Source organism: Cherax quadricarinatus, chromosome 20 (genome assembly GCF_038502225.1).
Source record: "Cherax quadricarinatus isolate ZL_2023a chromosome 20, ASM3850222v1, whole genome shotgun sequence".
In the NCBI taxonomy this organism is placed as follows: domain Eukaryota; kingdom Metazoa; phylum Arthropoda; class Malacostraca; order Decapoda; family Parastacidae; genus Cherax; species Cherax quadricarinatus.
Window position 1 is genome coordinate 48,483,552 of NC_091311.1, and position 27,542 is coordinate 48,511,093.

The window sequence follows — 27,542 nt, forward strand, 5'->3', positions numbered from 1 at the left end:
TCTTAATGGTGAGCAGATTTAGACTTTTGAAAATTGATGCAGTATGCTGGCGGGAGTGGGAATTTGTTATTCTGACTGCTGCCTTTTGCTGGGTTATTAGAGGTCTTAGGTGATTTAATGTTGTTCATCCCCATGCACAAATTCCATATGTGAGATAAGGGTATAGGAGCAAAAGGTACAGTGCCAGGAGAGCTGATTGTGGAACGTAGTACCGTATCTTTGATAGTATGCCTACAGTCTTAGAGATTTTCTTGGTGATTTGTTGTATGTGTGTCTGGAACTTAAGGCTACTGTCCAGGTGGATACCTAGGAATTTTCCCTCTGTAAGTCTTGTGACTGATGATCTGTTTAGATGTAAGTCTTGTGACTGATGATCCGTTTAGATATTGTTGGTAGCAACAGGCAGTTGCTCATAGTGTTTGTGAATTCGGTTACTTGTGGGTCCTGGTCATGTAGTAAGTTTGTTGAAATCTCCTGTTAGTAGCAGGTGGTCTTTATTCATGTGTGCATCAGTAATCATGATTCCTAGTTTTTCACTAAAGTGGTAAATGCTTGACTGTGGTACTCTGTAGATGTTTATAACTGTGAGGGGTTTTTGCAGGTCTTTTGATTTAAATTAAGGGGAAAATGGTTTTACTATTTGTAAATTTCAACTTTCGTCACACTCTCTGGAATGGATTAATTACGAAATTCGAGAGTCCACTGTACTTGGTTGTGCTGGCAAATTTTTAACGTCCGTTTGAGATTAAAACTAAAGTTTAAAGTGGCGCAAATGTGTGAGTGCAGATGGCACAAGTCATTATGTTAAGCTGGGGTCCTGGGTTAAGCAGTTTGTGTAATTTTGATAATTTATCTCGTATGTCCTGTATGCTCACATAATGTAACTACCTCAGTATATGGTACAGTAATGTTAATTAAAAATGAATTATGTACTAGTGCTAGCACTGCTTGGCAGTGTCTAAGAATTAGGGATCTGTTATGATTTCAAGTCTCAGTTGAAAGTAATACTGTCTTAGTGCAGCAGAGGAGTGTGTGATGGAGGGTGGGTCAGTGTATCTGGATGCATACTGTACTGTTTTTGTTTAGCTTTTCCTTTTCATTACACCATCTCATCTGTGGGCATTTATCATGGCATCCAAAAGAAATGCAGGTGACTGTGGGGAATCAAGGAAGAAAATTAAGCATTCAACTATACCTGTTTTGGAAAACTGGAGGTACTGTAATTGAGATGCTGTAGAGTGGTGTACATGTCATGGAGGCAGCTCAAGCGTTCATTGATAAAAAATCAAAGCTTTGTTCAATTCATGCCAATGAAGCAAAAATAAGCGCTTGTTCAAAAAGTAATCCTCAGTGTGACACAGTGAAGAGAATTAGGAATAGGTCATTACAGCTAAATAATAGAGAAAATTTTCTAAATGGGAGGATGTGGCCTTGTTAGGAAAAAACCTTATCCTACTATTAATCGATAAAATGGAAGGCATACTAGTGAAATAGCTAAGAATCTGGTTGACTGGAACAACGTAATTGGCCTAAAATAGGACTTAAAGTGGGTAAAATTACCGATGCGTAAATATCGCTGACAGCAAAATTCGTAATAACAATTTTGTCAGTTTTCCATCAAATTTCATACTTTTTGTTTTATTGCCATCAGAAAAAGATTTTCTACAGCCTTAAGACAAATACACATTTCCAGATGGTTTAACCACTTTAGAATGGCCAGTGGGTTGCATAATATAAAGTTCAGTGGGGAGAGTGCCTCTGCCTACCATGCTACTGTAGAAAAGTTCCCAGCCAATCTTGTTAAACATCATCTCCGAGAATGGCTATAAACCTGAGCAGGTGTTTAAAGCTGATGAAAGAAATTTGTTTTGAAAATGTATCAGGAAATTTTAAATGTAAGCCTTTGCTTGTTTATCACTACACAAGTCCCTGTGCTTTTAAGTTTAAAGACAGAAGCACTCTGCTTGTTATTTGGAAATCCAACAGCACAGCATGAGCATGGGTGATTGATACCTTCTTTACTGAGTGGTTCAAACATCACTTTATTCCTGAAGTGAGGATGTACCTGTCCCTGAAAAATTTTGCATTCAGGGTTCTCATCCTTGATGATTGTTGTAGTTATCCTCAGCTCCTGGAGGGTATGGAACCACATACTTGATACAACTGTTGGATCGAGGAATTGCCAAAACATAAAAGTACATACCACTACACACACAGTGTGTTGCAGAAATGATGTTGAAACTCCATTTCCAATATTAGCTCAATTTTATGCCAGACACAGGATATACCAGAAGAATCAAAATTCACCTTTCCAGTTAAGGATGACTTATCAGAAAGCAGTTGACAAAACTGATAGTGAAATGCCAGAGTTTTTGGTGCAAATTTAACATTGCACATTCACTCTCCTATGTCAGAGAAACATGGGGTTATGTACCAGAATCAGCAATAAATGCTGATAGAGAAGAGAAAAATATGACCTTGTGTGGTGAATGATTTTACAGGTTTTCCATCAGTAGAAAGTCAGGGTTAGGAAATTGTTGATCTGGCAAGGAAAGTGCCAGGTGAGGGATTTGAAGATATGCAGCCAGATGATATCCATGAGCTCCTGAATGATGATGATAAGAAACTAGCTGCAGAGGAAATATTGCAGGAATTAAATTCCCCAGATGCAGAGATGAAGATGGATGAAGAACCTGAACCTGAATGATGGATGTTAACACTGCAGGAGAAATGAGTCATTTTATACTGTTGGTAAAGTTCCAGACTTGTTTATTGAAAAATTCATGACCCATCTCTGAGCATTGCTGTAAAGCATACTCTGGAGAAGGTGTTTGGACCTTATTGTCTGCTGTGTAAAGAACTGCAGGATAAAACAAACCAGCAATGTATGACAGAGTACCTGAGGACTCCAACTTTCAGCATCAAAAGATGCCCAACCTTGAATCTCACATCATCAACCCTAACCATCAACCTTGGCCCAGCAGAGCCACAGCCACCATTTCTACTCACTTAGAATGTTAAGCATCCCCAGCCCAGCTTAAAGGTAAGTAACAAATTCTATATAGTATTAATGTAATCATTTTGTAGCTACATGTACTATTTATGTTTATAGAGGGGCAACTGATATATCGGATCATTATTTAGTTGTAGCTACAGTTAGAGTAAGAGGTAGATGGGAAAAGAGGAAGGTGGAAACAACAAGTAAGAGGGAGGTGAAAGTGTATAAACTAAGGGAGGAGGAAGTTCGGGTGAGATATAAGCGACTATTGGCAGAAAGGTGGGCTAGTGCAAAGATGAGTAGTGGGGGGGTTGAAGAGGGTTGGAATAGTTTTAAAAATGCAGTATTAGAATGTGGGGCAGAAGTTTGTGGTTATAGGAGGGTGGGGGCAGGAGGAAAGAGGAGTGATTGGTGGAATGATGAAGTAAAGGGTGTGATAAAAGAGAAAAAGGTAGCTTATGAGAGGTTTTTACAAAGCAGAAGTGTTATAAGAAGAGCAGAGTATATGGAGAGTAAAAGAAAGGTAAAGAGAGTGGTGAGAGAGTGCAAAAGGAGAGCAGATGATAGAGTGGGAGAGGCACTGTCAAGAAATTTTAATGAAAATAAGAAAAAATTTTGGAGTGAGTTAAACAAGTTAAGAAAGCCTAGGGAAAATATGGATTTGTCAGTTAAAAACAGAGTAGGGGAGTTAGTAGATGGGGAGATGGGGGTATTGGGTAGATGGCGAGAATATTTTGAGGAACTTTTAAATGTTAAGGAAGAAACAGAGGCAGTAATTTCATGCACTGGTCAGGGAGGTATACCATCTTTTAGGAATGAAGAAGAGCAGAATGTAAGTGTGGGGGAGGTACGTGAGGCATTACGTAAAATGAAAGGGGGTAAAGCAGCTGGAACTGATGGGATCATGACAGAAATGTTAAAAGCAGGGGGGGATATAGTGTTGGAGTGGTTGGTACTTTTGTTTAATAAATGTATGAAAGAGGGGAAGGTACCTAGGGATTGGCAGAGAGCATGTATAGTCCCTTTATATAAAGGGAAAGGGGACAAAAGAGACTGTAAAAATTATAGAGGAATAAGCTTACTGAGTATACCAGGAAAAGTGTACGGTAGGGTTATAATTGAAAGAATTAGAGGTAAGACAGAATGTAGGATTGCGGACGAGCAAGGAGGTTTTAGAGTGGGTAGGGGATGTGTAGATCAGGTGTTTACATTGAAGCATATATGTGAACAGTATTTAGATAAAGATAGGGAAGTTTTTATTGCATTTATGGATTTAGAAAAGGCATATGATAGAGTGGATAGAGGAGCAATGTGGCAGATGTTGCAAGTATATGGAATAGGTGGTAAGTTATTAAATGCTGTAAAGAGTTTTTATGAGGATAGTGAGGCTCAGGTTAGGGTGTGTAGAAGAGAGGGAGAATACTTCCCGGTAAAAGTAGGTCTTAGACAGGGATGTGTAATGTCACCATGGTTGTTTAATATATTTATAGATGGGGTTGTTAAGGAAGTAAATGCTAGGGTGTTTGGGAGAGGGGTGGGATTAAATTATGGGGAATCAAATTCAAAATGGGAATTGACACAGTTACTTTTTGCTGATGATACTGTGCTTATGGGAGATTCTAAAGAAAAATTGCAAAGGTTAGTGGATGAGTTTGGGAATGTGTGTAAAGGTAGAAAGTTGAAAGTGAACATAGAAAAGAGTAAGGTGATGAGAGTGTCAAATGATTTAGATAAAGAAAAATTGGATATCAAATTGGGGAGGAGGAGTATGGAAGAAGTGAATGTTTTCAGATACTTGGGAGTTGACGTGTCGGCGGATGGATTTATGAAGGATGAGGTTAATCATAGAATTGATGAGGGAAAAAAGGTGAGTGGTGCGTTGAGGTATATGTGGAGTCAAAAAATGTTATCTATGGAGGCAAAGAAGGGAATGTATGAAAGTATAGTAGTACCAACACTCTTATATGGGTGTGAAGCTTGGGTGGTAAATGCAGCAGCGAGGAGACGGTTGGAGGCAGTGGAGATGTCCTGTTTAAGGGCAATGTGTGGTGTAAATATTATGCAGAAAATTCGGAGTGTGGAAATTAGGAGAAGGTGTGGAGTTAATAAAAGTATTAGTCAGAGGGCAGAAGAGGGGTTGTTGAGGTGGTTTGGTCATTTAGAGAAAATGGATCAAAGTAGAATGACATGGAAAGCATATAAATCTATAGGGGAAGGAAGGCGGGGTAGGGGTCGTCCTCGAAAGGGTTGGAGAGAGGGGGTAAAGGAGGTTTTGTGGGTAAGGGGCTTGGACTTCCAGCAAGCGTGCGTGAGCGTGTTAGATAGGAGTGAATGGAGACGAATGATACTTGGGACCTGACGATCTGTTGGAGTGTGAGCAGGGTAATATTTAGTGAAGGGATTCAGGGAAACCGGTTATTTTCATATAGTCGGACTTGAGTCCTGGAAATGGGAAGTACAATGCCTGCACTTTAAAGGAGGGGTTTGGGATATTGGCAGTTTGGAGGGATATGTTGTGTATCTTTATATGTGTATGCTTCTAGACTGTTGTATTCTGAGCACCTCTGCAAAAACAGTGATAATGTGCGAGTGTGGTGAAAGTGTTGAATGATGATGAAAGTATTTTCTTTTTGGGGATTTTCTTTCTTTTTTGGGTCACCCTGCCTCGGTGGGAGACGGCCGACTTGTTGAAAAAAAAAAAAAAAAAAAAAAAAAAAAAAAAAAAAAATGTACTATTTAAACTATCTGAACCTTACCAGAGTTAAGGTATTTTATAGATGATTCTCAAAATTAGATACATAAAAGTAATATTTTTCAAAGAATTGTAATACATTTTTTTCTAGGTATGAGGAACACAACCACATTTCTTCACTCATGTTTTTCAGTCTGTAAATCTTGATGTCATTGGTAATACACTTTTCAGGAACAATATTTTATTATTATTATCACACTGGCCTATTCCCACCAAGGCAGGGTGGCCCGAAAAAGAAAAACTTTCACCATCATTTACTCCATCACTGTCTTGCCAGAAGGGTGCTTTACACTACAATTTTTAAACTGCAACATTAACACCTCTCCTTCAGAGTGCAGGCACTGTACTTCCCATCTCCAGGACTCAAGTCCGGGCTGCCGGTTTCCCTGAACCCCTTCATAAATGTTACTTTGCTCACACTCCAACAGCACGTCAAGTATTAAAAACCATTTGTCTCCATTCACTCCTATCAAACACACTCACGCATGCCTGCTGGAAGTCCAAGCCCCTCGCACACAAAACCTCCTTTACCCCCTCCCTCCAACCTTTCCTAGGCCGACCCCTACCCCGCCTTCCTTCCACTACAGACTGATACACTCTTGAAGTCACTCTGTTTCGCTCCATTCTCTCTACATGTCCGAACCACCTCAACAACCCTTCCTCAGCCCTCTGGACAACAGTTTTGGTAATCCTGCACCTCCTCCTAACTTCCAAACTACGAATTCTCTGCATTATATTCATACCACACGTTGCCCTCAGACATGACATCTCCACTGCCTCCAGCCTTCTCCTCGCTGCAACATTCATCACCCATGCTTCACACCCATATAAGAGCATTGGTAAAACTATGCTCTCATACATTCCCCTCTTTGCCTCCAAGGACAAAGTTCTTTGTCTCCACAGACTCCTAAGTGCACCACTCACCCTTTTCCCCTCATCAATTCTATGATTCACCTCATCTTTCATAGACCCATCCGCTGACACGTCCACTCACAAATATCTGAATACATTCACCTCCTCCATACTCTCTCCCTCCAATCTGATATCCAATCTTTCATCACCTAATCTTTTTGTTATCCTCATTACCTTACTCTTTCCTGTATTCACTTTTAATTTTCTTCTTTTGCACACCCTACCAAATTCATCCACCAACCTCTGCAGCTTCTCTTCAGAATCTCCCAAGAGCACAGTGTCATCAGCAAAGAGCAACTGTGACAACTCCCACTTTATATGTGATTCTTTATCTTTTAACTCCATGCCTCTTGCCAAAACCCTCGCATTTACTTCTCTTACAACCCCATCTATAAATATATTAAACAACCATGGTGACATCACACATCCTTGTCTAAGGCCTACTTTTACTGGGAAATAATTTCCCTCTTTCCTACATACTCTAACTTGAGCCTCATTATCCACGTAAAAACTCTTCACTGCTTTCAGTAACCTACCTTCTACACCATACACCTGCAACATCTGCCACATTGCCCCCCTATCCACCCTGTCATACGCCTTTTCCAAATCCATAAATGCCACAAAGACCTCTTTAGCCTTATCTAAATACTGTTCACTTATATGTTTCACTGTAAACACCTGGTCCACACATCCCCTACCTTTCCTAAAGCCTCCTTGTTCATCTGCTATCCTATTCTCCGTCTTACTCTTAATTCTTTCAATAATAACTCTACCATACACTTTACCAGGTATACTCAACAGACTTATCCCCCTATAATTTTTGCACTCTCTTTTGTCCTCTTTGCCTTTATACAAAGGAACTATGCATGCTCTCTGCCAATCCCTAGGTACCTTACCCTCTTCCATACATTTATTAAATAATTGCACCAACCACTCCAAAACTATATCCCCACCTGCTTTTAACATTTCTATCTTTATTCCATCAATCCCAGCTGCCTTACCCCCTTTCATTTTACCTACTGCCTCACGAACTTCCCCCACACTCACAACTGGCTCTTCCTCACTCCTACAAGATGTTATTCCTCCTTACCCTATACACGAAATCACAGCTTCCCTATCTTCATCAACATTTAACAATTCCTCAAAATATTCCCTCCATCTTCCCAATACCTCTAACTCTCCATTTAATAACTCTCCTCTCCTATTTTTAACTGACAAATCCATTTGATCTCTAGGCTTCCTTAACTTGTTAATCTCACTCCAAAACTTTTTCTTATTTTCAACAAAATTTGTTGATAACATCTCACCCACTCTCTCATTTGCTCTCTTTTTACATTGCTTCACCACTCTCTTAACCTCTCTCTTTTTCTCCATATACTCTTCCCTCCTTGCATCACTTCTACTTTGTAAAAACTTTTCATATGCTAACTTTTTCTCCCTTACTACTATCTTTACATCATCATCCCACCAATCGCTCCTCTTCCTCCCGCACCCACTTTCCTGTAACCACAAACTTCTGCTGAACACTCTAACACTACATTTTTAAACCTACCCCATACCTCTTCGACCCCATTGCCTATGTTCTCATTAGCCCATCTATCCTCCAATAGCTGTTTATATCTTACCCTAACTGCCTCCTCTTTTAGTTTATAAACCTTCACCTCTCTCTTCCCTGATGCTTCTATTCTCCTTGTATCCCATCTACCTTTTACTCTCAGTGTAGCTACAACTAGAAAGTGATCTGATATATCTGTGGCCCCTCTATAAACATGTACATCCTGAAGTCTACTCAACAGTCTTTTATCTACCAATACATAATCCAACAAACTACTGTCATTTCGCCCTACATCATATCTTGTATACTTATTTATCCTCTTTTTCTTAAAATATGTATTACCTATAACTAAACCCCTTTCTATACAAAGTTCAATCAAAGGGCTCCCAAACCTTACCTACCACACCCTCTCTAAAAGTTTCTCCTACTTTAGCATTCAGGTCCCCTACCACAATTACTCTCTCACTTGGTTCAAAGGCTCCTATACATTCACTTAACATCTCCCAAAATCTCTCTCTCTCCTCTACATTCCTCTCTTCTCCAGGTGCATACATGCTTATTATGACCCACGTTTCGCATCCAACCTTTACTTTAATCCACATAATTCTTGAATTTACACATTCATATTCTCTTTTCTCCTTCCATAACTGATCCTTCAACATTACTGCTACCCCTTCCTTTGCTCTAACTCTCTCAGATACTCCAGATTTAATTCCATTTATTTCCCCCCACCGAAACTCCCCTACCCCCTTCAGCTTTGTTTCGCTTAGGGCCAGGACATCCAACTTCTTTTCATTCATAACATCAGCAATCATCTGTTTCTTGTCATCCGCACTACATCCACGCACATTCAAGCATCCCAGTTTTATAAAGTTTTTCTTCTTCTCTTTTTTAGTAAATGTCTACAGGAGAAGGGGTTACTAGCCCATTGCTCCCGGCATTTTAGTCGCCTCATACGACACGCATGGCTTACGGAGGAAAGATTCTTTTCCACTTCCCCATGGACAATAGAAGAAATAAAGAAGAACAAGAGCTATTTAGAAAAAGGAGAAAAACCTAGATGTATGTATATATATATGCATGTGCGTGTCTGTGAAGTGTGACCAAAGTGTAAGTAGGAGTAGCAAGATATCCTTGTTATCTTGCGTGTTTATGAGACAGAAAAAGAAACCAGCAGTCCTACCATCATGCAAAACAGTTACAGGTTTCTGTTTCACAGTCATCTGGCAGGACAGTAGTACTTCCGTGGGTGGTTGCTGTCTACCAACCTACTACCTATAGTGAATTACGAGACATCAATACCTGCTCCATACCCTCGCTTCACAGTAATACTTCTAGATGTGTCAAGGTATCTTTCAGTCAAAAAGTCTGCAACTTTTCCAGTAGTATGCAGCATCCTGCATATCTTCTGTTACCTGCTTCCCTTCTCACAGGGAATTAAGCTCCTCCAACATTTCTTCTGCATCTTGTTTATTTACATCTTTTACCTGCAAATTTGAAAGCCCTCACCTGGCACTTTCCTTGCCAGATTCACAGTTTCATGGACCTGACTGTTTAGGAGTAAACTTGTGAAATTATTCACCACAGTAAGCCGCAGTTTTCCCCACCCTTCGTTTATTGTTGCTTGGTGAGCTTTATCTTGTGCAACTTTTACATTAATTATTGCATTTACAGTGTTAAATTTATGCCAAAAATTTGGCATTGTAGAGTTTGAATTGTCATTCATTGCTGCAATTAGGTTCTGCACTACCCATTCCTCGATCTGGTGGTATCAGTACAGTATATCAGAGATGTTGTATTTGGGGACAAATACACAACCTTCACATATGGGTCCAGAGACTGCAAAAGTGAAGGATGACTTAGGAAATAGCGAGATGAACCTCGAATGAAAGGTTTGTTTGGAACAGGTGCATCATGACTAAAGGAGTAAAATAATGCTTGAGCCAATCAACAAACAGGATATCACTCATCCATGCTGCCTTGTTAGTCCACTAAATAACAGGCAAGGTGGTTTTGTACATACCTCATAAAGCATGTGGATTCTGTGAGCAATAAATAAGCATAGGCATTTACCTGAAATTATCTTATGCAGTGTTATGGGGTTATAAGACCCACTAGTGAAGACCCTGGCTGTTCTAGGGTAAGCAGTGCTGTATGACCCTTGTGGGTTTAGTGCTTGGTTTTGATTATAATAATAATGTACTAGGTTAGATACCTATAAAGCAGGGAGACTCATTATTTGTAAAACCTATTTCTGTTGAAATGCAGGGTTAATTAACAGAATCAATCATCCAGTGCCTTGAATCAAGGCTTGCTTTTCTTTTGTTTGCTGATGTAAGCTCTACATGGCAGCTTCCAGTTTATTCCTGTCTCATCTGCAATAATTGTTGCATTTCCTTAGGTTTGTAGCACTCTTCGGAAATAATTTCCTCTAGCTCAGCAGGGAACTTTCCTGCAGCTGCTTGTGCTGCATAAGGTTTGGGACACATACAAGGCAACTGGAGCATGAGGGTAACATTAAGCCTTCATTTAAAAACAATGGCCTTACCTGTAAGGTAATAGGATTTGGCATGCAAACTGAACTTAAGCATTCAGTAAACTTTGAGAAAAATAAGCTTAACTGGTTGTTGTCCTGTGAATTTTGGACTTGGGTACACTATTTCAATAGTGTTTCAAGGAAAAAAAAACTCCTGTCTAGACAAGTGCTGATTGGGGCTTCTGTATTTAAGTCAACAAACATCTTTGTGATACTTAGAATTTAGGAAACAATTTGGGTAAATTAACTCCAGCACACCTCTGTACTATGCTGTCTTGTTCTTTACCCCATCAAAAAGAAACATTGCTGGTACTGTACTACAAAAAATGGGCATAGATTAGTTTGAATCTCTAAAGAAACAAATATAATGCACATCATGATGCTTAATAGTTATGTCACTCAAATTAACCAATCAAATGGAAAAACTACTACTCTAGCCACTGCTTTACCTTCTTCCTCTCCCCCCCCCAGGAAAAAATATACCGTAAGGGATATAAACTTTCAAAATCTGCTACAGAAACAGTAAATAAACTCATCATCTTGACCATTGACACTTTTTTTTCAACGAACCGGCCATATCCCACCAAGGCAGGGTGGCCCATAAAGAAAAACGAAAGTTTCTCTTTTTAAATTTAGTAATTTATGCAGGAGAATGGGTTACTAGCCCTTTGCTCCTGGCATACCATTGACACATTGGTATGTAATTTTTCCTATACACTGCTATCACTCTTAGCATTAATTGTGAATCTCAATTTCCAGCTAACACTACAGTACTGTATAGTATCTGAATAGATTCACCACCTCATTTGCCAATTCATACATTCGGTTGGTGGCCACCTTGTCACAGTATACCATTGATTGTGCAGTGTTTACAGTTGGGCCCCATAACAGCTTCAAGTTTTTTGTATACCATATACAAAACTAAGTTTTGTAACTTGTATTCATTGCCCATTGAAATAAGAACAACATTTTGTATAGCTATTAATGCTGACTTCCATGAAAGATTGTAGTCATGTGCAGCAGCAATGATATTTATTACCTGATGAGTGTGGTTTGTTTATGTATTGATAACATCAAAGATAATTGTCAGGTATATTTGATTAGTGAAATATTGTGAGTAATGCTACTACATTCCTTAAATCTTGATCACTATAGTACTGAATCATTGAATGCATGTCATGACCAAAGGATTGCTTGTTTGTAGCACTAGAAAAAACAGGTTCAAAATAAGAGTTACAGGTTTTTATTTTTATTTGCAGATGGAAAAATTGCGTGTTGGGAATCGAACTGGCACACTTCACTTTATACGCTTCCCAACATCAGAGATGCCACAATTCCTTGAGCTATCAAAAAGCAAGGGTATGGCTACCCTTGCTTCAACTATCTGTGCTACAGGAGGTGGCGCCTACAAATTTGAGGAAGATTTTCAGCGCGTGGGTATCAATGTCTGGTGTGGCCCCTCCTGCCCCCTAGCTGCTGGACAATCCCCTTATGTGGGTAGACAGTCCTGGGTACCCCTCATGGTGGTGGTACTCAATCCTACTGCACCGGTGGTGGTCCTTGTTTACAGCTGGGGGTGTACTCTCATTTCCTTTTTTTTATTTTATTTTTAATTTCATTGATGGGTTTTCGGGTACAACATTAACCTTTTGCGCTAAATTATATTAAGCAGCATAGAGAGTGGAAACAAGTATGCCAAGTAACCAAACAAGGAAGCCTAACATGTAGTGAAACCCTAACCAAATTTTTTCTTGATTTTCTCATTACCTGTTCACACTTCTAGCCCAACTTTCAGCAGTTGCTTGTACTTCTCACTATAATATTTTCCTAGCTCATTCACTTTCATCTTTGTCATGAACATTGACACTACACTATTCTCTTGGTATGCCATGTTTCTCTTATTCTTATTGTAGCTACTTATTGATTAAATAATTTTCTAATGTTTCAGTTGCTCCTGCAAAATTATATCCATCCAGAAGTCTACCACTCATACAAACAGATCCTATGAATAATGAGAATGCTCATCATAAACTCTTGTTTTAAAAATAAAATAATGAAATATGGGTTCCTCACATAAACTAGAATTTCATAGGATTACCCTGCTTCTTGATGCACTCTTTAAGTCTCCTAGGCACTGATGAGGCAGACTTATGGGGTATAGAAGTGTCAGTACCTTGCACACCTGCTTAATGGCATTTGAGGCTTTGGGGTTAGAAGACATGTGCATGCCATGAAGCTTATGCTTAATAAAGTTGCAAATGTTCTCTGTTGGATTAAAGACCAGTGAGTTACCAGGCCAGTCATTTAATATGAAATTTCACAATTGTTTAGCCAGTCTCTTATGTCTTTGGCAGTATGGCAAGGGGCACAATCTTTCATACAAAAGGTGCCCAGGCACTTTTCGAAACCATCAGGCAAACAGCCTGTGCGGGCATATATATGATGCCTGCTATATAAACAGTTGACCCTTCAACAACACTGGTTAGCCAGATTTGAGTCCTGGAGGTGGGAAGTACAATGCCTACACTTTCAAGGAGGGGTTTGGGTTATTTGCTGTTTAGAACGATATCTAAACTGTCGTATCTGCACACTTCTGGAAAGATGGTGATAGTGTGAATGATGGTGAAAGTTTTTTTTTTTTTTTGTCACCCTGCTTCAGTGGGAGACGGCCAACAAGTTAAAAAATAAAATTATATTATTGACACTACACAATACACAAATAACCCACACATAGAAGAGAGGAGCTTACAATGATGTTTGTCTGATGTGGACCATTTACAAAGTCACACTAACGAAAAGGAGAGGAGTATTGTTATTATATTATTGAATCTTTACATTTGTTCACATTTCTCTCAACTGTGAATGGAACATGTATGATCTGAAATTGTTTGTGTGTGTAAATTTTGATAATTTTTAACTGTTTATATAGATTTGCATATACAGCCTCTCCTCACTTACTGATGACTCTGACTTATAACGGGCTCTCTGACCAGTATGCATACCTAAATAATGTACGTATGTTAGAGCTGATTTCCTCAATTCTTTTTATTACAATATACAGTACACTGCTGTATAAACATTTAAAAATATACCAGAAATGTTATAAATGGTGCAAAGGTGACATTAAAACAATGCCAAAGATGATTGACACAAACCCACTACCATTATAGTATGCTCCTCACTTAGTAACAAATTCGTTTACCAATGTGGTCTTAGGAACGGAACTCCGTCGTTAAGTGAGGAAAGGCTGTATTTTCTCGTAGTAAATGACAAAATAGACTAGTATCTACATATATTTTATGCATTCGTTGCATACCTAACATTTTTTATCGTAAATCTCCAAAAAGATGCTGGAAAAAATAAAATATTAGAAAAGCAAAGATAAAATAGAATAAAACTAAAGAAACTAATACAGAATGTGTGACAGTCTGGAAAGTACTTGAGGGCCTGGTCCCAAATCTGCACACTGCCATAACATATTGGAGTGAGAGATATGGGAGGAAGTGCAAAATAAACCCAGCGAGGAGCAGGGGTGCAGTGGGGACAATACGGAAACACTGTATCAACATCTGGGGTCCCAGACTATTCAACAGCTTACCAGAAGATATCAGAAACACGGCTGGAACAAGTGTAGAAGCCTTCAAGAGAAAACTGAACAAGTATCTTCACCAGGTGCCAGATCAACCAGGCTATGATGGATATGTGGGGGCAGCGGGCTACCAGCAGCAACAGTCTGGTTGACCAGGCAAGCATTAGATGAGCCTGGCCCATTGCCAGGCTCAGAGAATAGACAAACTCTCAAAACTCTAAAGAGGTATATCAAAGGTAAGGTATGTTGCTGTCAGCCGCTCACTTACTATCCACTTCATACCTCTGTATCACGGTAAGTACTGATGGGAAATTTTTTTTTATTTTATTATTATTTTTATTATCACACTGGCCGATTCCCACCAAGGCAGGGTGGCCCGAAAAAGAAAAACTTTCACCATCATTCACTCCATCACTGTCTTGCCAGAAGGGTGCTTTACACTACAGTTTTTAAACTGCAACATTAACACCCCTCCTTCAGAGTACAGGCACTGTACTTCCCATCTCCAGGACTCAAGTCCGGCCTGCCGGTTTCCCTGAACCCCTTCATAAATGTTACTTTGCTCACACTCCAACAGCACGTTAATTATTAAAAACCATTTGTCTCTATTCACTCCTATCAAACACGCTCACGCATGCCTGCTGGAAGTCCAAGCCCCTCGCACAGAAAACCTCCTTTACCCCCTCCCTCCAACCTTTCCTAGGCCGACCCCTACCCCGCCTTCCTTCCACTACAGACTGATACACTCTTGAAGTTATTCTGTTTCGCTCCATTCTCTCCACATGTCCAAACCACCTCAACAACCCTTCCTCAGCCCTCTGGACAACAGTTTTGGTAATCCCGCACCTCCTCCTAACTTCCAAACTACGAATTCTCTGCATTATATTCACACCACACATTGCTCTCAGACATGACATCTCCACTGCTTCCAGCCTTCTCCTCGCTGCAACATTCATCACCCATGCTTCGCACCCATATAAGAGCATTGGTAAAACTATACTCTCATACATTCCCCTCTTTGCCTCCAAGGACAAAGTTCTTTGTCTCCACAGACTCCTAAGTGCACCACTCACCCTTTTCCCCTCATCAATTCTATGATTCACCTCATCTTTCATAGACCCATCCGCAGACATGTCCACTCCCAAATATCTGAATACATTCACCTCCTCCATACTCTCTCCCTCCAATCTGATATCCAATCTTTCATCACCTAATCATTTTGTTATCCTCATAACCTTACTCTTTCCTGTATTCACTTTCAATTTTCTTCTTTTGCTCACCCTACCAAATTCATCCACCAATCTCTGCAACTTCTCTTCAGAATTTCCCAAGAGCACAGTGTCATCAGCAAAGAGCAACTGTGACAACTCCCACTTTATGTGTGATTCTTTATCTTTTAACTCCACGCCTCTTGCCGAGACCTTCGCATTTACTTCTCTTACAACCCCATCTATAAATATATTAAACAACCACGGTGACATCACACATCCTTGTCTAAGGCCTACTTTTACTGGGAAATAATTTCCCTCTTTCCTACATACTCTAACTTGAGCCTCACTATCCTCGAAAAAACTCTTCACTGCTTTCAGTAACCTACCTCCTACACCATACACCTGCAACATCTGCCACATTGCCCCCCCTATCCACCCTGTCATACGCCTTTTCCAAATCCATAAATGCCACAAAGACCTCTTTAGCCTTATCTAAATACTGTCACTTATATGTTTCACTGTAAACACCTGGTCCACAGACCCCCTACCTTTCCTAAAGCCTCCTTGTTCATCTGCTATCCTATTCTCCGTCTTACTCTTAATTCTTTCAATAATAACTCTACCATACACTTTGCCAGGTATACTCAACAGACTTATCCCCCTATAATTTTTGCACTCTCTTTTGTCCCCTTTGCCTTTATACAAAGGAACTATGCATGCTCTCTGCCAATCCCTAGGTACCTTACCCTCTTCCATATATTTATTAAATAATTGCACCAACCACTCCAAAACTATATCCCCACCTGCTTTTAACATTTCTATCTTTATCCCATCAATCCCAGCTGCCTTACCCCCTTTCATTTTACCTACTGCCTCACGAACTTCCCCCACACTCACAACTGGCTCTTCCTCACTCCTACAAGATGTTATTCCTCCTTGCCCTATACACGAAATCACAGCTTCCCTATCTTCATCAACATTTAACAATTCCTCAAAATATTCCCTCCATCTTCCCAATACCTCTAACTCTCCATTTAATAACTCTTCTCTCCTATTTTTATTACATCCACAAAAATATGCTCTAATTCTGTAAGTTTTTTATTAATATTCTTATTATTTCTTCTTGACCCTTAGAGAAATTTTGAGATCGGAGGTCCCAACCCTGAAAGGGTTTATAACGTCATCATTTTCTAGCTTCTTTATTGTAAGAATACAGTATATAATAGTACATATAACATAGGAGAATGTGTGGAGCTAATAAAAGTATTAGTCAGAGGGCTGAAGAGGGGTTGTTGAGGTGGTTTGGTCATTTAGAGAGAATGGATCAGAGTAGAATGACATGGAGAGCATATAAATCTGTAGGGGAAGGAAGGCAAGGTAGGGGTCGTCCTCGAAAAGGTTGGAAGGAAGGGGTAAGGGAGGTTTTTTGGGCGAGGGGCTTGGACTTCCAGCAGGCGTGCGTGAGCGTGTTCGATAGGAGTGAATGGAGACGAATGGTATTTGGGACCTGACGATCTGTTGGAGTGTGAGCAGGGTAATATTTCAGTAGTCTGCATAACAGTAAATCTTATATTTTTTGTGAGAATAAAAATTCAAAGTGGAAAGAAAAAGAATATAAGAGGGGCCTTTACTAATGACTTTCATTTTAGTGCCAGGAATGTCTTTCTTGTTTATTCTGGACCCTATTCGGAAATTGGCATCTTTTGAAATTTGTGTGAAATTGGCAAAATTGCTAAATTCTGACCAATGTACAGTGGACCCCCGCATAGCGAACGCCTTGCATAGCGAACAATCCGCATCATGTGCCGCCGGTGGCATTGTTTACCAGCCAGCCTCCGCGGTAACATCCAAGCATACAATCGGAACATTTCGTATTATTACAGTGTTTTTGGTGATTTTTTTCTGGAAAATAAGTGACCATGGGCCCCAAGATAGCTTCTAGTGCCAACCCTACAGCAATAAGGGTGAGAATTACTTTGGAGATGAAGAAAAAGATCATTGATAAGTATGAAAGTGGAGTGCTTGTCTCCGAGCTGGCCAGGTTGTATAATAAACCCCAATCAACCATCGCTACTATTGGTGGTACAGCTGCTGCTGCTGCTGTACCACCGTCAGCTGCTGTACCACCGTCAGCTGCTGCTGCTGCTGTAGTACCGTCTGCTGCTGCTGTAGCATCGTCTGCTGCTGCTGCTGTAGCATCGTCTGCTGGTGCTGTAACATCGTCAGTTGCTGCTGTAGCATCGTCTGCTGCTGCTGCTGTAGCATCGTCTGCTGCTGCTGCTGTAGCATCGTCTGCTGCTGCTGCTGTAGCATCGTCTGCTGCTGCTGCTGTAGCATCGTCTGCTGCTGCTGCTGCTGCTGTAGCATCGTCTGCTGCTGCTGCTGCTGCTGTAGCATCGTCTGCTGCTGCTGCTGCTGCTGTACCACCGTTGTTGGTGTGGCTTATTGAGAATACCAAGAAACAATTAACCCCAGAGTGAAGGGATTCATGGTCTAACTTACCATTGGGGTTATTTTCTCCCAGGATGCAACCCACATCAGTCGCCGTGAACAGGGAAAATGCCTGGAACTAGTGCCATATTGGTGAATTTAGAGCCAGCAAAGGTTGGTTTGAGAGATTTAAGAATCGTAGTGACATACACAGTGTGATGCCTGTTCTGGAAGAAAATACCAAACAGGACCTTTATAGGAGGGGTTTGGGATATTGGCAGTTTGGAGGGATATGTTGTGTATCTTTATATGTATATGCTTCTAAACTGTTGTGTTCTGAGCACCTCTGCAAAAACAGTGATTATGTGTAAGTGAGGTGAAAGTGTTGAATGATGATGAAAGTATTTTCTTTTTGGGGATTTTCTTTATTTTTGGGTCACCCTGCCTAGATGGGAGATGGCTGACTTGTTAAAAAAAAAAAAAAAAAAAAAACATACAAAGTGTGCATTAATCGACTGTTTATTATCAGTAAGGCTTCATCATCAGTAGGCTATTAGTAAAGTTTTTGAGGAGTCAAAAGTTATACCTGGATATTTGACTGCACAGGGCATTGGTGCCTCAACCCCTACATTGTTCAAGGGTCAGTTGTACAGTATTTGTGATGTTAGGTGTAATGCAAAAGTAAATTAGGTACAATAGCATGTGTGTATGTCCACATGTCAGTATTGTCTTACTTTGTACAGCCTGAAACATGAGTTCTGCTTGATTGGTTTTCTTTCTTATTTACCAAAGCCTGATATGCACACATGCAGCTATTTTCATTTTTTTCTGTCATGGGTCATCTGCATCTTGTGTTCCCATAATAACCTTACTTTAGTATTCTAGGCTAGTCATTTTACTAATTTTGTTCTAGTAACAATAAGTATAGGAGAATGTTCCCCAGTAGATACAAGCCAAACGGAAGGTTAAAAATTGTGATTGAAATTAACTACTGTACAATTAATGCCATGTTTGAACGAGCTCTTATTGAAAATAACAAGTGTGCTGGGAGCAAGCAGTGGTTTTTGTATCCTCATAGGTATTACTGTACAGATCAGATCAGAATCACCCTCTACTCCTTATTTTTAATGATTGAATGGCCTGTACAAGTTTAGCACTTCACATAATGATACAATACTCCTTGCTGCAGTTGCAGTGATACAAGCATGTTTGAAAACATTTCTTAGCATACCATTTATTTTTTATACAATAGGATATTAAAAATCACTGTCCTTGCATTTCAACAAATTGAGTAATTGATGTATAGATATTTCATGTACGTGTTTACAAAATTAACCCTTTCAGGGTCGCCAGGCCCTCTCCCAGACTTGTTCTCAGGGTCGCCAAAATTTAAAAAAAAAAAAAAAATTTTTTTCTTATGAAAAGATAGAGAATCTTTTCCCAATCATAATGACACCAAAAGTATGAAATTTGACGGAAAACTTACGGAATTATGCTCTTGCGAAGTTGGCGGTCTCGACGATGTTTATGCATCGGCGATTTTGCCCAATTTGAGCCCTATTTTCGGCCAATTCCAGTGTACTAGTCGACAAAAATCATAACTATTTCGCTAGAACTCCATTTTTTCTACCGAATGAGTACCGATTTCAACTTTCCAATAAAGTGGTTAGAGATTGGCAATTTTGCCAATTTCACACAAATTTCAGAAGATGCCAATTTCCAAATAGGGTCCATAATAAACAAGAAAGACATTCCTGGCACTAAAAATAGCAAGTTCTCTGTTCGTTAGTCATGTCCCCAGGCCCCCCTTATATTTCTTTTGCTTTCCTCTTTGAATTTTTATTCTTGCAAAAAATAGAAGATTTACTGTTATGCAGACTACTGCATTAGTGTAGAAATGGTATAAATAACATCAGCGCTCTTGTGAAAGAATATTAGACTTGCCAACTGGCATGTATTGGATGCTTGGCACGATTTGTTTACTTTTGAACTTTGGCAAAAATCGAACATTTCTCCTACTTTGAGCTCAATTTCAAGGTACTTTTCATTGTGAAACCAGTCAGAATCATCTCAATTTCTGTAATATGTCTTAAATTCTATAAAATGAGACCAGGAAAACTAGAATACATGTACAAGCATAAATACCATATGAAAATAGTACAGTGCAAAGTCGCTGTTTTAATCCAAAAACACGGTCAAAGTTTTTTTTTTCTCATTACGCACTGTGTGCTGCAGGATTTTTTTTATACTGCGTACACTGACCACATAGACCCATTCTTTCATATGTAGGCCTACCAGCTTTCTCTCACTAGATTTGAGGGCACTAGAATTTAGGCGTACTAGTATACGTCAAAAACCCTGGTGCGTAAGCCGTACTAGTAGGTCAGAAACCCTGAAAGGGTTAAATAAAGCTGGTGAAAAACTCTAGAAGTTAACTTGTAAACGGTCCAAAAGTATATATACATTATCTATCGTAGTGCCCCAACTTTTTTGAGAAAAAAAAAAAATTTTTAATAGGAAAAAAGAGCATATGGTACCCAAGCATCCCCAATTATTTTAATATGGCACACAGTGAGTGCACACACCCATTCTCTCATGTCTAGGCTACTCAGGCTTATCGTGGCAATGTTGAATGTATGACAAAAAAAACGTATGTATACGTTAGGGGCACTAGCGGTAAAAACGTATATATACGTTTGGACCGTTTACGGGTTAAATTGAATTTTATTTTGTCGATAATGCTAAGCAGTACTATATAATTAGCCATGAACAATTCATCATTGCTTTGAGTAGGAAATTAAGGAGGTATACAATAGTTTACACAGATCCTGCATGGTGCTCTACTACTAATTTAGCTTTAAACTCTTCACAGGAGGTGAATCTAACACTGCACAAATTTGATGAACTTGACTGTCTCATTCATGGCATAGAATACATAGAAGACAACAATATGGACAGAGAGTGCTACTATTTCCTTAATCCCAGAAATGAAGAGACTTGTGAAAAGGTGACATTTGATTTCAGCGATCCTTACCCTTTTTTGGTAAGTAATTATAATGAATGATGGTGAAAGTGTTTCCTCTTTTTTGGTGGGGAAGGGGGGTCACCCAACCTCAGTGGGAGATGACTGGAATGTTAAAAAAAATTATAGTAGTATACACACACTTCTGTAGTAGTAATGACCTGCTTTTTGGGATCTCGCTTTTTAATCCAGTTGGCATAAGGAATGTTTCCTGATTCTTCTGCATCCTAATTTTCTGTTTCCAATTCACAGGTGGTGAATATTGGTTCAGGAGTTAGCATTTTGGCTGCTTACGGTCCAGACAATTACAGAAGAGTCTCGGGGACCAGTTTGGGCGGTGGAACATTTCTGGGTCTTTCTTGCCTTTTAACTGGATGTAAAACCTTTGAAGAGGCCATTGAATTAGCAGCTAAAGGAAATAATGAAAATGTTGATAAATTAGTGAGAGACATATATGGTGGTGACTATGACAGATTTGGCCTCAGTGGAGATATTGTAGCCAGCAGGTAAGCTAGTCTATTTCTTTTTCATTAGCTGAAATATACACTTAAATAAATGGTAGCATATATTTATTTATTTATATAGCTATAGCATGTTGGTGCTGGCCTCTTTCACCTTAGAAACTTTCCAGGGTGGAAGTGGCCAGTGTCAGCATGCTACCTTTCCTCTTGAAATAAGTTTCCCTCAATCTACCTGTCACAGCTCCTGGTAAAGTATGGAAAAGTGGGAAAGATTTGAGCTGAAGATTTCCATTTCCCTGTGGCTTGTTTTGCATTGTTAAGACCGCCTGTATGCGATTGTATAGCATTCATGCATATGTGTTCCATATATGCACACTAATATTATCTAATTTATTTTTTAGGTGTAAGTGAATCGTCTTCTTTCTGCCAAGTATTGTACTGTGTGTGTAAATCTGTTATAGTTGGCCCTTGTTGTGTTTGCAAGTTCTGTCATGGAAGAACTGCTAGAATAACAAAATGCATCTCTGATAATATAAAAACTTGTGTATTACTTATCCAATTGATGGATACCTTTAATACTTTTGAATGATTTAGATTGTTTTCCTACTACTGCAACCCAGCTCTGAGCCAGGCTTTTCTGGTGCTTGCCTGGTCAACTAAGTTGGTGCTACTGGCATCCTGCTGCAGCACCTACATATCTTTCACAACCTAGTTGATCTGGCACTTGGCAGAAGCATTTGTCGAGATTCCTCTTGAAGACTTCTACACTTGTTCTAGCAATATCTCTTATAGCCTCTGGTAGATTGTTGAATAGTCATGGCCTACAAATGTTGACACCATGTTCTCTTGTACCCACAGCACCTCTGCTTTTCACTGGATTTATTTTACATTTTCTCTGCTATCATTTACTCCAGCCTGTTATGACTGCAGATTTAGGACCAGGCCCTCATGTACCTTCCACAAATATATTATCATGTATTTTTTTTCACTCCACTGAGTACATATTTAGGATTTTGACGTGGCAGCCATGTACAAAAGGTCATCATGTCAGGTAATATACAGTAAATATTAGTCTGTATGGTAATTCTGTATTTTTATTAGTTGGATTTTGACCGATATCTCACATTCCTTTTCCTTGAATTTTTAGAAATGCTTAATACATTTAACAAAACCCATTTTTTTTTTAATAATGATCAACATTTTATATAATCATTGATTACACAAACACCCAAAAATGTTAACAAATATAATACATACAACCTTAAGGCAATTTATAAATTTTTTTTTATCTGCACTGGCTATTTACCACCAAGGAAGGGTGATTCAAAGAAGGAACTGCTCACCTCATCATTCTTTCAATAGCTGTCTTGGCAGAAGTGAATTAACATCACAATTCAAATGACTATCTAAGCTTCAACATCCCCCATCCATCCTTCATAATGCAAGCACAGTATTGCCTACCTCTAGGACTCAAGTCCAGCTAATAAGTTTCCCAGAATTCCTTCAGGAATAAAGTTATTTGAGATACAAAATTAAAATTTAACACACCCTGCAAATTCAGTTTAACTCAAACTTTTCTTCTTCAAGTGCAATGGGATTTATTTGGAGAGGGGGTTATTGGGGACAGATATTATTTCTCAAATCACAATATTTATAGTCATTTTTACAAAAATATTAAAATTCTTCATTATCACTTTTCAAAAGTCAAAACTATTTCCTGAAAATTTACTCATAAATTTAAACTTTTTTCAATTTGTCAGTGTTGCAGTGTTTATAAATTCATTAAATGTTTAACCCTTTCAGGGTCCATACCCCTGATCTGAAACTTGTCCACAGGGTCCAAGAATTTTCAAAAAAAAATTTTTTATGAAATTGTAGAAAATATTTTTCTGATGGCAATAAAACAGAAAGTATGAAATTTGATGGAAAATTGACAAAATTATGTTATTACGAATTTTGCTGTCAGCGATATTTACGCATCTGTAATTTTGCGCACTTTGTCCTATTTTAGGCCAATTACATTGTTCCAGTCAGCCAGATTCTTAGCTATTTCACTAGTATGCCTTCCATTTTATCGATTGAGCACAAAAAGGCGCCCAATCAGTTATTTCAGCTACCCAGTAAAGTGATGAGAAATTGATAATTTGGCCAATTTCACACAAATTTCAAAATATACCAATTTCAAAATAGGGTCCAGAATAAACAATGCAGATATTTCTAGCACTAAAATAACATTTCCTCTGTTCACTAGTTATGTTCCCAGGCTTTACACACAAATTCCATTTTGAATTTTTCTTTTAAAAATTTTTATTCATACAAAAAAAAATAGAAGATTTACTGTTCTGCATTATTGTAATAATTGTATAAATAACATTAGTGCATTCGTGAACGTATATTAGACCAACCAGTGGATGTGTATTGTCCAAGTTACGTGATTTGTTTACTCTGGAGTATTAGCAAAAATCGAATATTTCTGCTACTTTGAGCTCAACTTCAAGCTATTTTCAGTCCTCAAACCATCAAATTCATCTCTATTTCTGTAGTATATCTTTCATTCTATCAAATGAGACCAAAAAATGTGAATACAGCCATAAAAACCATACAAAAATACACCGCACTGTCGCTGTTTTAATGTGCTGCAGGAATTTTTTTATGTGGTGCACACTTACCACATAGACCCGTTCTCTCATATCTAGGCCCAAATTTACCACTCACAGCTTATGAGTGAGCTGAGCTCATGGCATAGTTCTATGGCACTGACCCAAAGTTCAAAACTGTACAACTATGGCACTGACCCTTAAGGGGTTAATAACTGTTATGCATAGAGTACTGTGACTACCCTTCAAGGCTTGTAGCTGGTGAGGTACTCTTGATTCAAGGCACTAGAGCTTGCTTCCTCCATTGATCAAACCTGAGTATCTTCAAATTTGCAGGCACTGTATGACTTTTGTAAGTTTAATGCTTTCCTATGATCATAGTATATATACTGTGACCTTACTCCAGTCAGTTCATCCATCTGTGATTTAAACAGTATCAGAAACACTGTATTTATTGGATGACATGCAGTACAAATTGTCTTGGAGGGATCTCGGTTGTTTGTGATATTATATTGCCAAAACCAAAGGCTTTAAAGAAAGCAAGTTCGTTTTTAACTTTTTTTTATAGAGAAGTTCAGGAGTGCTTTTTTTCTTAATAAAGCTGCAAATTATTAATAAATTCCATTGCTCATTTTCTCTCATTTCAGCTTTGGTCACATGAACAGCGCTGAAAAAAGAGCAAAAGTTTCCCGTGAAGATCTTGCATGTGCAACATTAATTACAATCACAAACAATATTGGCTCAATAGCGCGAATGGTAGCAGCTAATGAGAAAATTGAAAAGGTATTTTAAAAGGCTATATGCACTACATTAATGTTCTTGCATTATTCACCTTAAGATGTTACATTAGTAGCCATATTTCATGGATAACATATTTTCAAGCTTTTGTTATTTTGAAAGACATTTTAGTGTCATACTTTTAATTTATAATTTTCTGTCGTTATAAAGATGATAGTTTGCAGACCTGTAGTTCAGGTACAGTATGAGTTCATTAACTGAAAAAAATGTATTTTGATAGCTTAATAATCTCCATATACAGTACCTGAGTGAATTTTCTCTTCATTCAGGGCTATTAATCTACTTTTAAGATATCGACCCAATCCAAGTTCTCTGAATATTATGTCCAAGGAATATTTTGGGTACGTTTGACTATTTATTCCCCTTTTTTGGGGGCGATGCAATAAGTATTTTATCTGAATGTTAACCAGAAATTTGGTAGTGCCAGTAGTCTTCTAGTTGTGGAAGAATCAACTAGAAACTTGGTAGATTTAATCTTTTCCCATTAAAGATGTGTGTGTGTGTTCTTCTGGCACAGTATCAGAGATCAGTCTCACTTACTTTAAGTAAAAATGTTAAATCATGATAAAATGTTTTTCATCCAAGATAACTATTAATCTATATTTGTTAATGATAGTAATTGTACTAACCAGTTTGAAATTTGGTTGGTGGTGATTAGGAGAGGACCTCTCTTAACCTCCACTCTGAACATATGCTGGTGAGGCGTTATTGTTGAATTACCATATCTTATTCAGAGTACCTTCTAAAGCTGTCTTGATGTAAAATGAATTAGGAGTTATAATAAAAAATAGGTAGGTAGTAGGTTGGTAGACAGCAACCACCCAGGGAAGTACTACCGTCCTGCCAGATGACTGTGAAACAAAAACCTGTAACTGTTTTGCATGATGGTAGGATTGCTGGTTTTCTTTTTCTGTCTCATAAACACGCTAGATAACAGGGATATCTTGCTACTCCTACTTACACTTTGGTCACACTTCACAGACACGCACATGCATATATATATATACATACATCTAGGTTTTTCTCCTTATTCTAAATAGCTCTTGTTCTTTTTTATTTCTTCTATTGTCCATGGGGAAGTGGAAAAGAATCTTTCCTCCGTAAGCCATGCGTGTCGTATGAGGCGACTAAAATGCCGGGAGCAATGGGCTAGTAACCCCTTCTCCTGTATACATTTACTAAAAAAGAGAAGAAGAAAAACTTTATAAAACTGGGTTGTTTAAATGTGCGTGGATGTAGTGCGGATGACAAGAAACAGATGATTGCTGATGTTATGAATGAAAAGAAGTTGGATGTCCTGGCTCTAAGCGAAACAAAGCTGAAGGGGGTAGGAGAGTTTCAGTGGGGGGAAATAAATGGGATTAAATCTGGAGTATCTGAGAGAGTTAGAGCAAAGGAAGGGGTAGCAGTAATGTTAAATGATCAGTTATGGAAGGAGAAAAGAGAATATGAATGTGTAAATTCGAGAATTATGTGGATTAAAGTAAAGGTTGGATGCGAGAAGTGGGTCATAATAAGCGTGTATGCACCTGGAGAAGAGAGGAATGCAGAGGAGAGAGAGAGATTTTGGGAGATGTTAAGTGAATGTATAGGAGCCTTTGAACCAAGTGAGAGAGTAATTGTGGTAGGGGACCTGAATGCTAAAGTAGGAGAAACTTTTAGAGAGGGTGTGGTAGGTAAGTTTGGGGTGCCAGGTGTAAATGATAATGGGAGCCCTTTGATTGAACTTTGTATAGAAAGGGGTTTAGTTATAGGTAATACATATTTTAAGAAAAAGAGGATAAATAAGTATACACGATATGATGTAGGGTGAAATGACAGTAGTTTGTTGGATTATGTATTAGTAGATAAAAGACTGTTGAGTAGACTTCAGGATGTACATGTTTATCGAGGGGCCACAGATATATCAGATCACTTTCTAGTTGTAGCTACACTGAGAGTAAAAGGTAGATGGGATACAAGGAGAATAGAAGCATCAGGGAAGAGAGAGGTGAAGGTTTATAAACTAAAAGAGGAGGCAGTTAGGGTAAGATATAAACAGCTATTGGAGGATAGATGGGCTAATGAGAGCATAGGCAATGGGGTCGAAGAGGAATGGGGTAGGTTTAAAAATGTAGTGTTAGAGTGTTCAGCAGAAGTTTGTGGTTACAGGAAAGTGGGTGCAGGAGGGAAGAGGAGCGATTGGTGGAATGATGATGTAAAGAGAGTAGTAAGGGAGAAAAAGTTAGCATATGAGAAGTTTTTACAAAGTAGAAGTGATGCAAGGAGGGAAGAGTATATGGAGAAAAAGAGAGAGGTTAAGAGAGTGGTGAAGCAATGTAAAAAGAGAGCAAATGAGAGAGTGGGTGAGCTGTTATCAACAAATTTTGTTGAAAATAAGAAAAAGTTTTGGAGTGAGATTAACAAGTTAAGGAAGCCTAGAGAACAAATGGATTTGTCAGTTAAAAATAGGAGAGGAGAGTTATTAAATGGAGAGTTAGAGGTATTGGGAAGATGGAGGGAATATTTTGAGGAATTGTTAAATGTTGATGAAGATAGGGAAGCTGTGATTTCGTGTATAGGGCAAGGAGGAATAACATCTTGTAGGAGTGAGGAAGAGCCAATTGTGAGTGTGGGGGAAGTTCGTGAGGCAGTAGGTAAAATGAAAGGGGGTAAGGCAGCCGGGATTGATGGGATAAAGA

The 27,542-nt window shown here is 38.8% G+C and overlaps 1 protein-coding gene across 16 annotated transcripts in view; it reads left to right on the plus strand.

Moving 5' to 3' along the window:
• fbl (pantothenate kinase 3 fbl) overlaps positions 1-27,542 on the plus strand; it is a 173,612-nt gene that overhangs the window by 45,394 nt on the left and 100,676 nt on the right. For 15 of the 16 annotated variants that reach the window (XM_070087062.1, XM_070087064.1, XM_070087065.1 and 12 more), the window contains 4 exons: positions 12,013-12,246; positions 20,856-21,026; positions 21,258-21,511; positions 24,711-24,846. In XM_070087062.1, coding sequence (XP_069943163.1) covers positions 12,013-12,246; positions 20,856-21,026; positions 21,258-21,511; positions 24,711-24,846 — 795 coding nt within the window. The remainder of the gene's footprint in view (positions 1-12,012; positions 12,247-20,855; positions 21,027-21,257; positions 21,512-24,710; positions 24,847-27,542) is intronic. The other variant, XM_070087069.1, reaches the window with a different exon arrangement.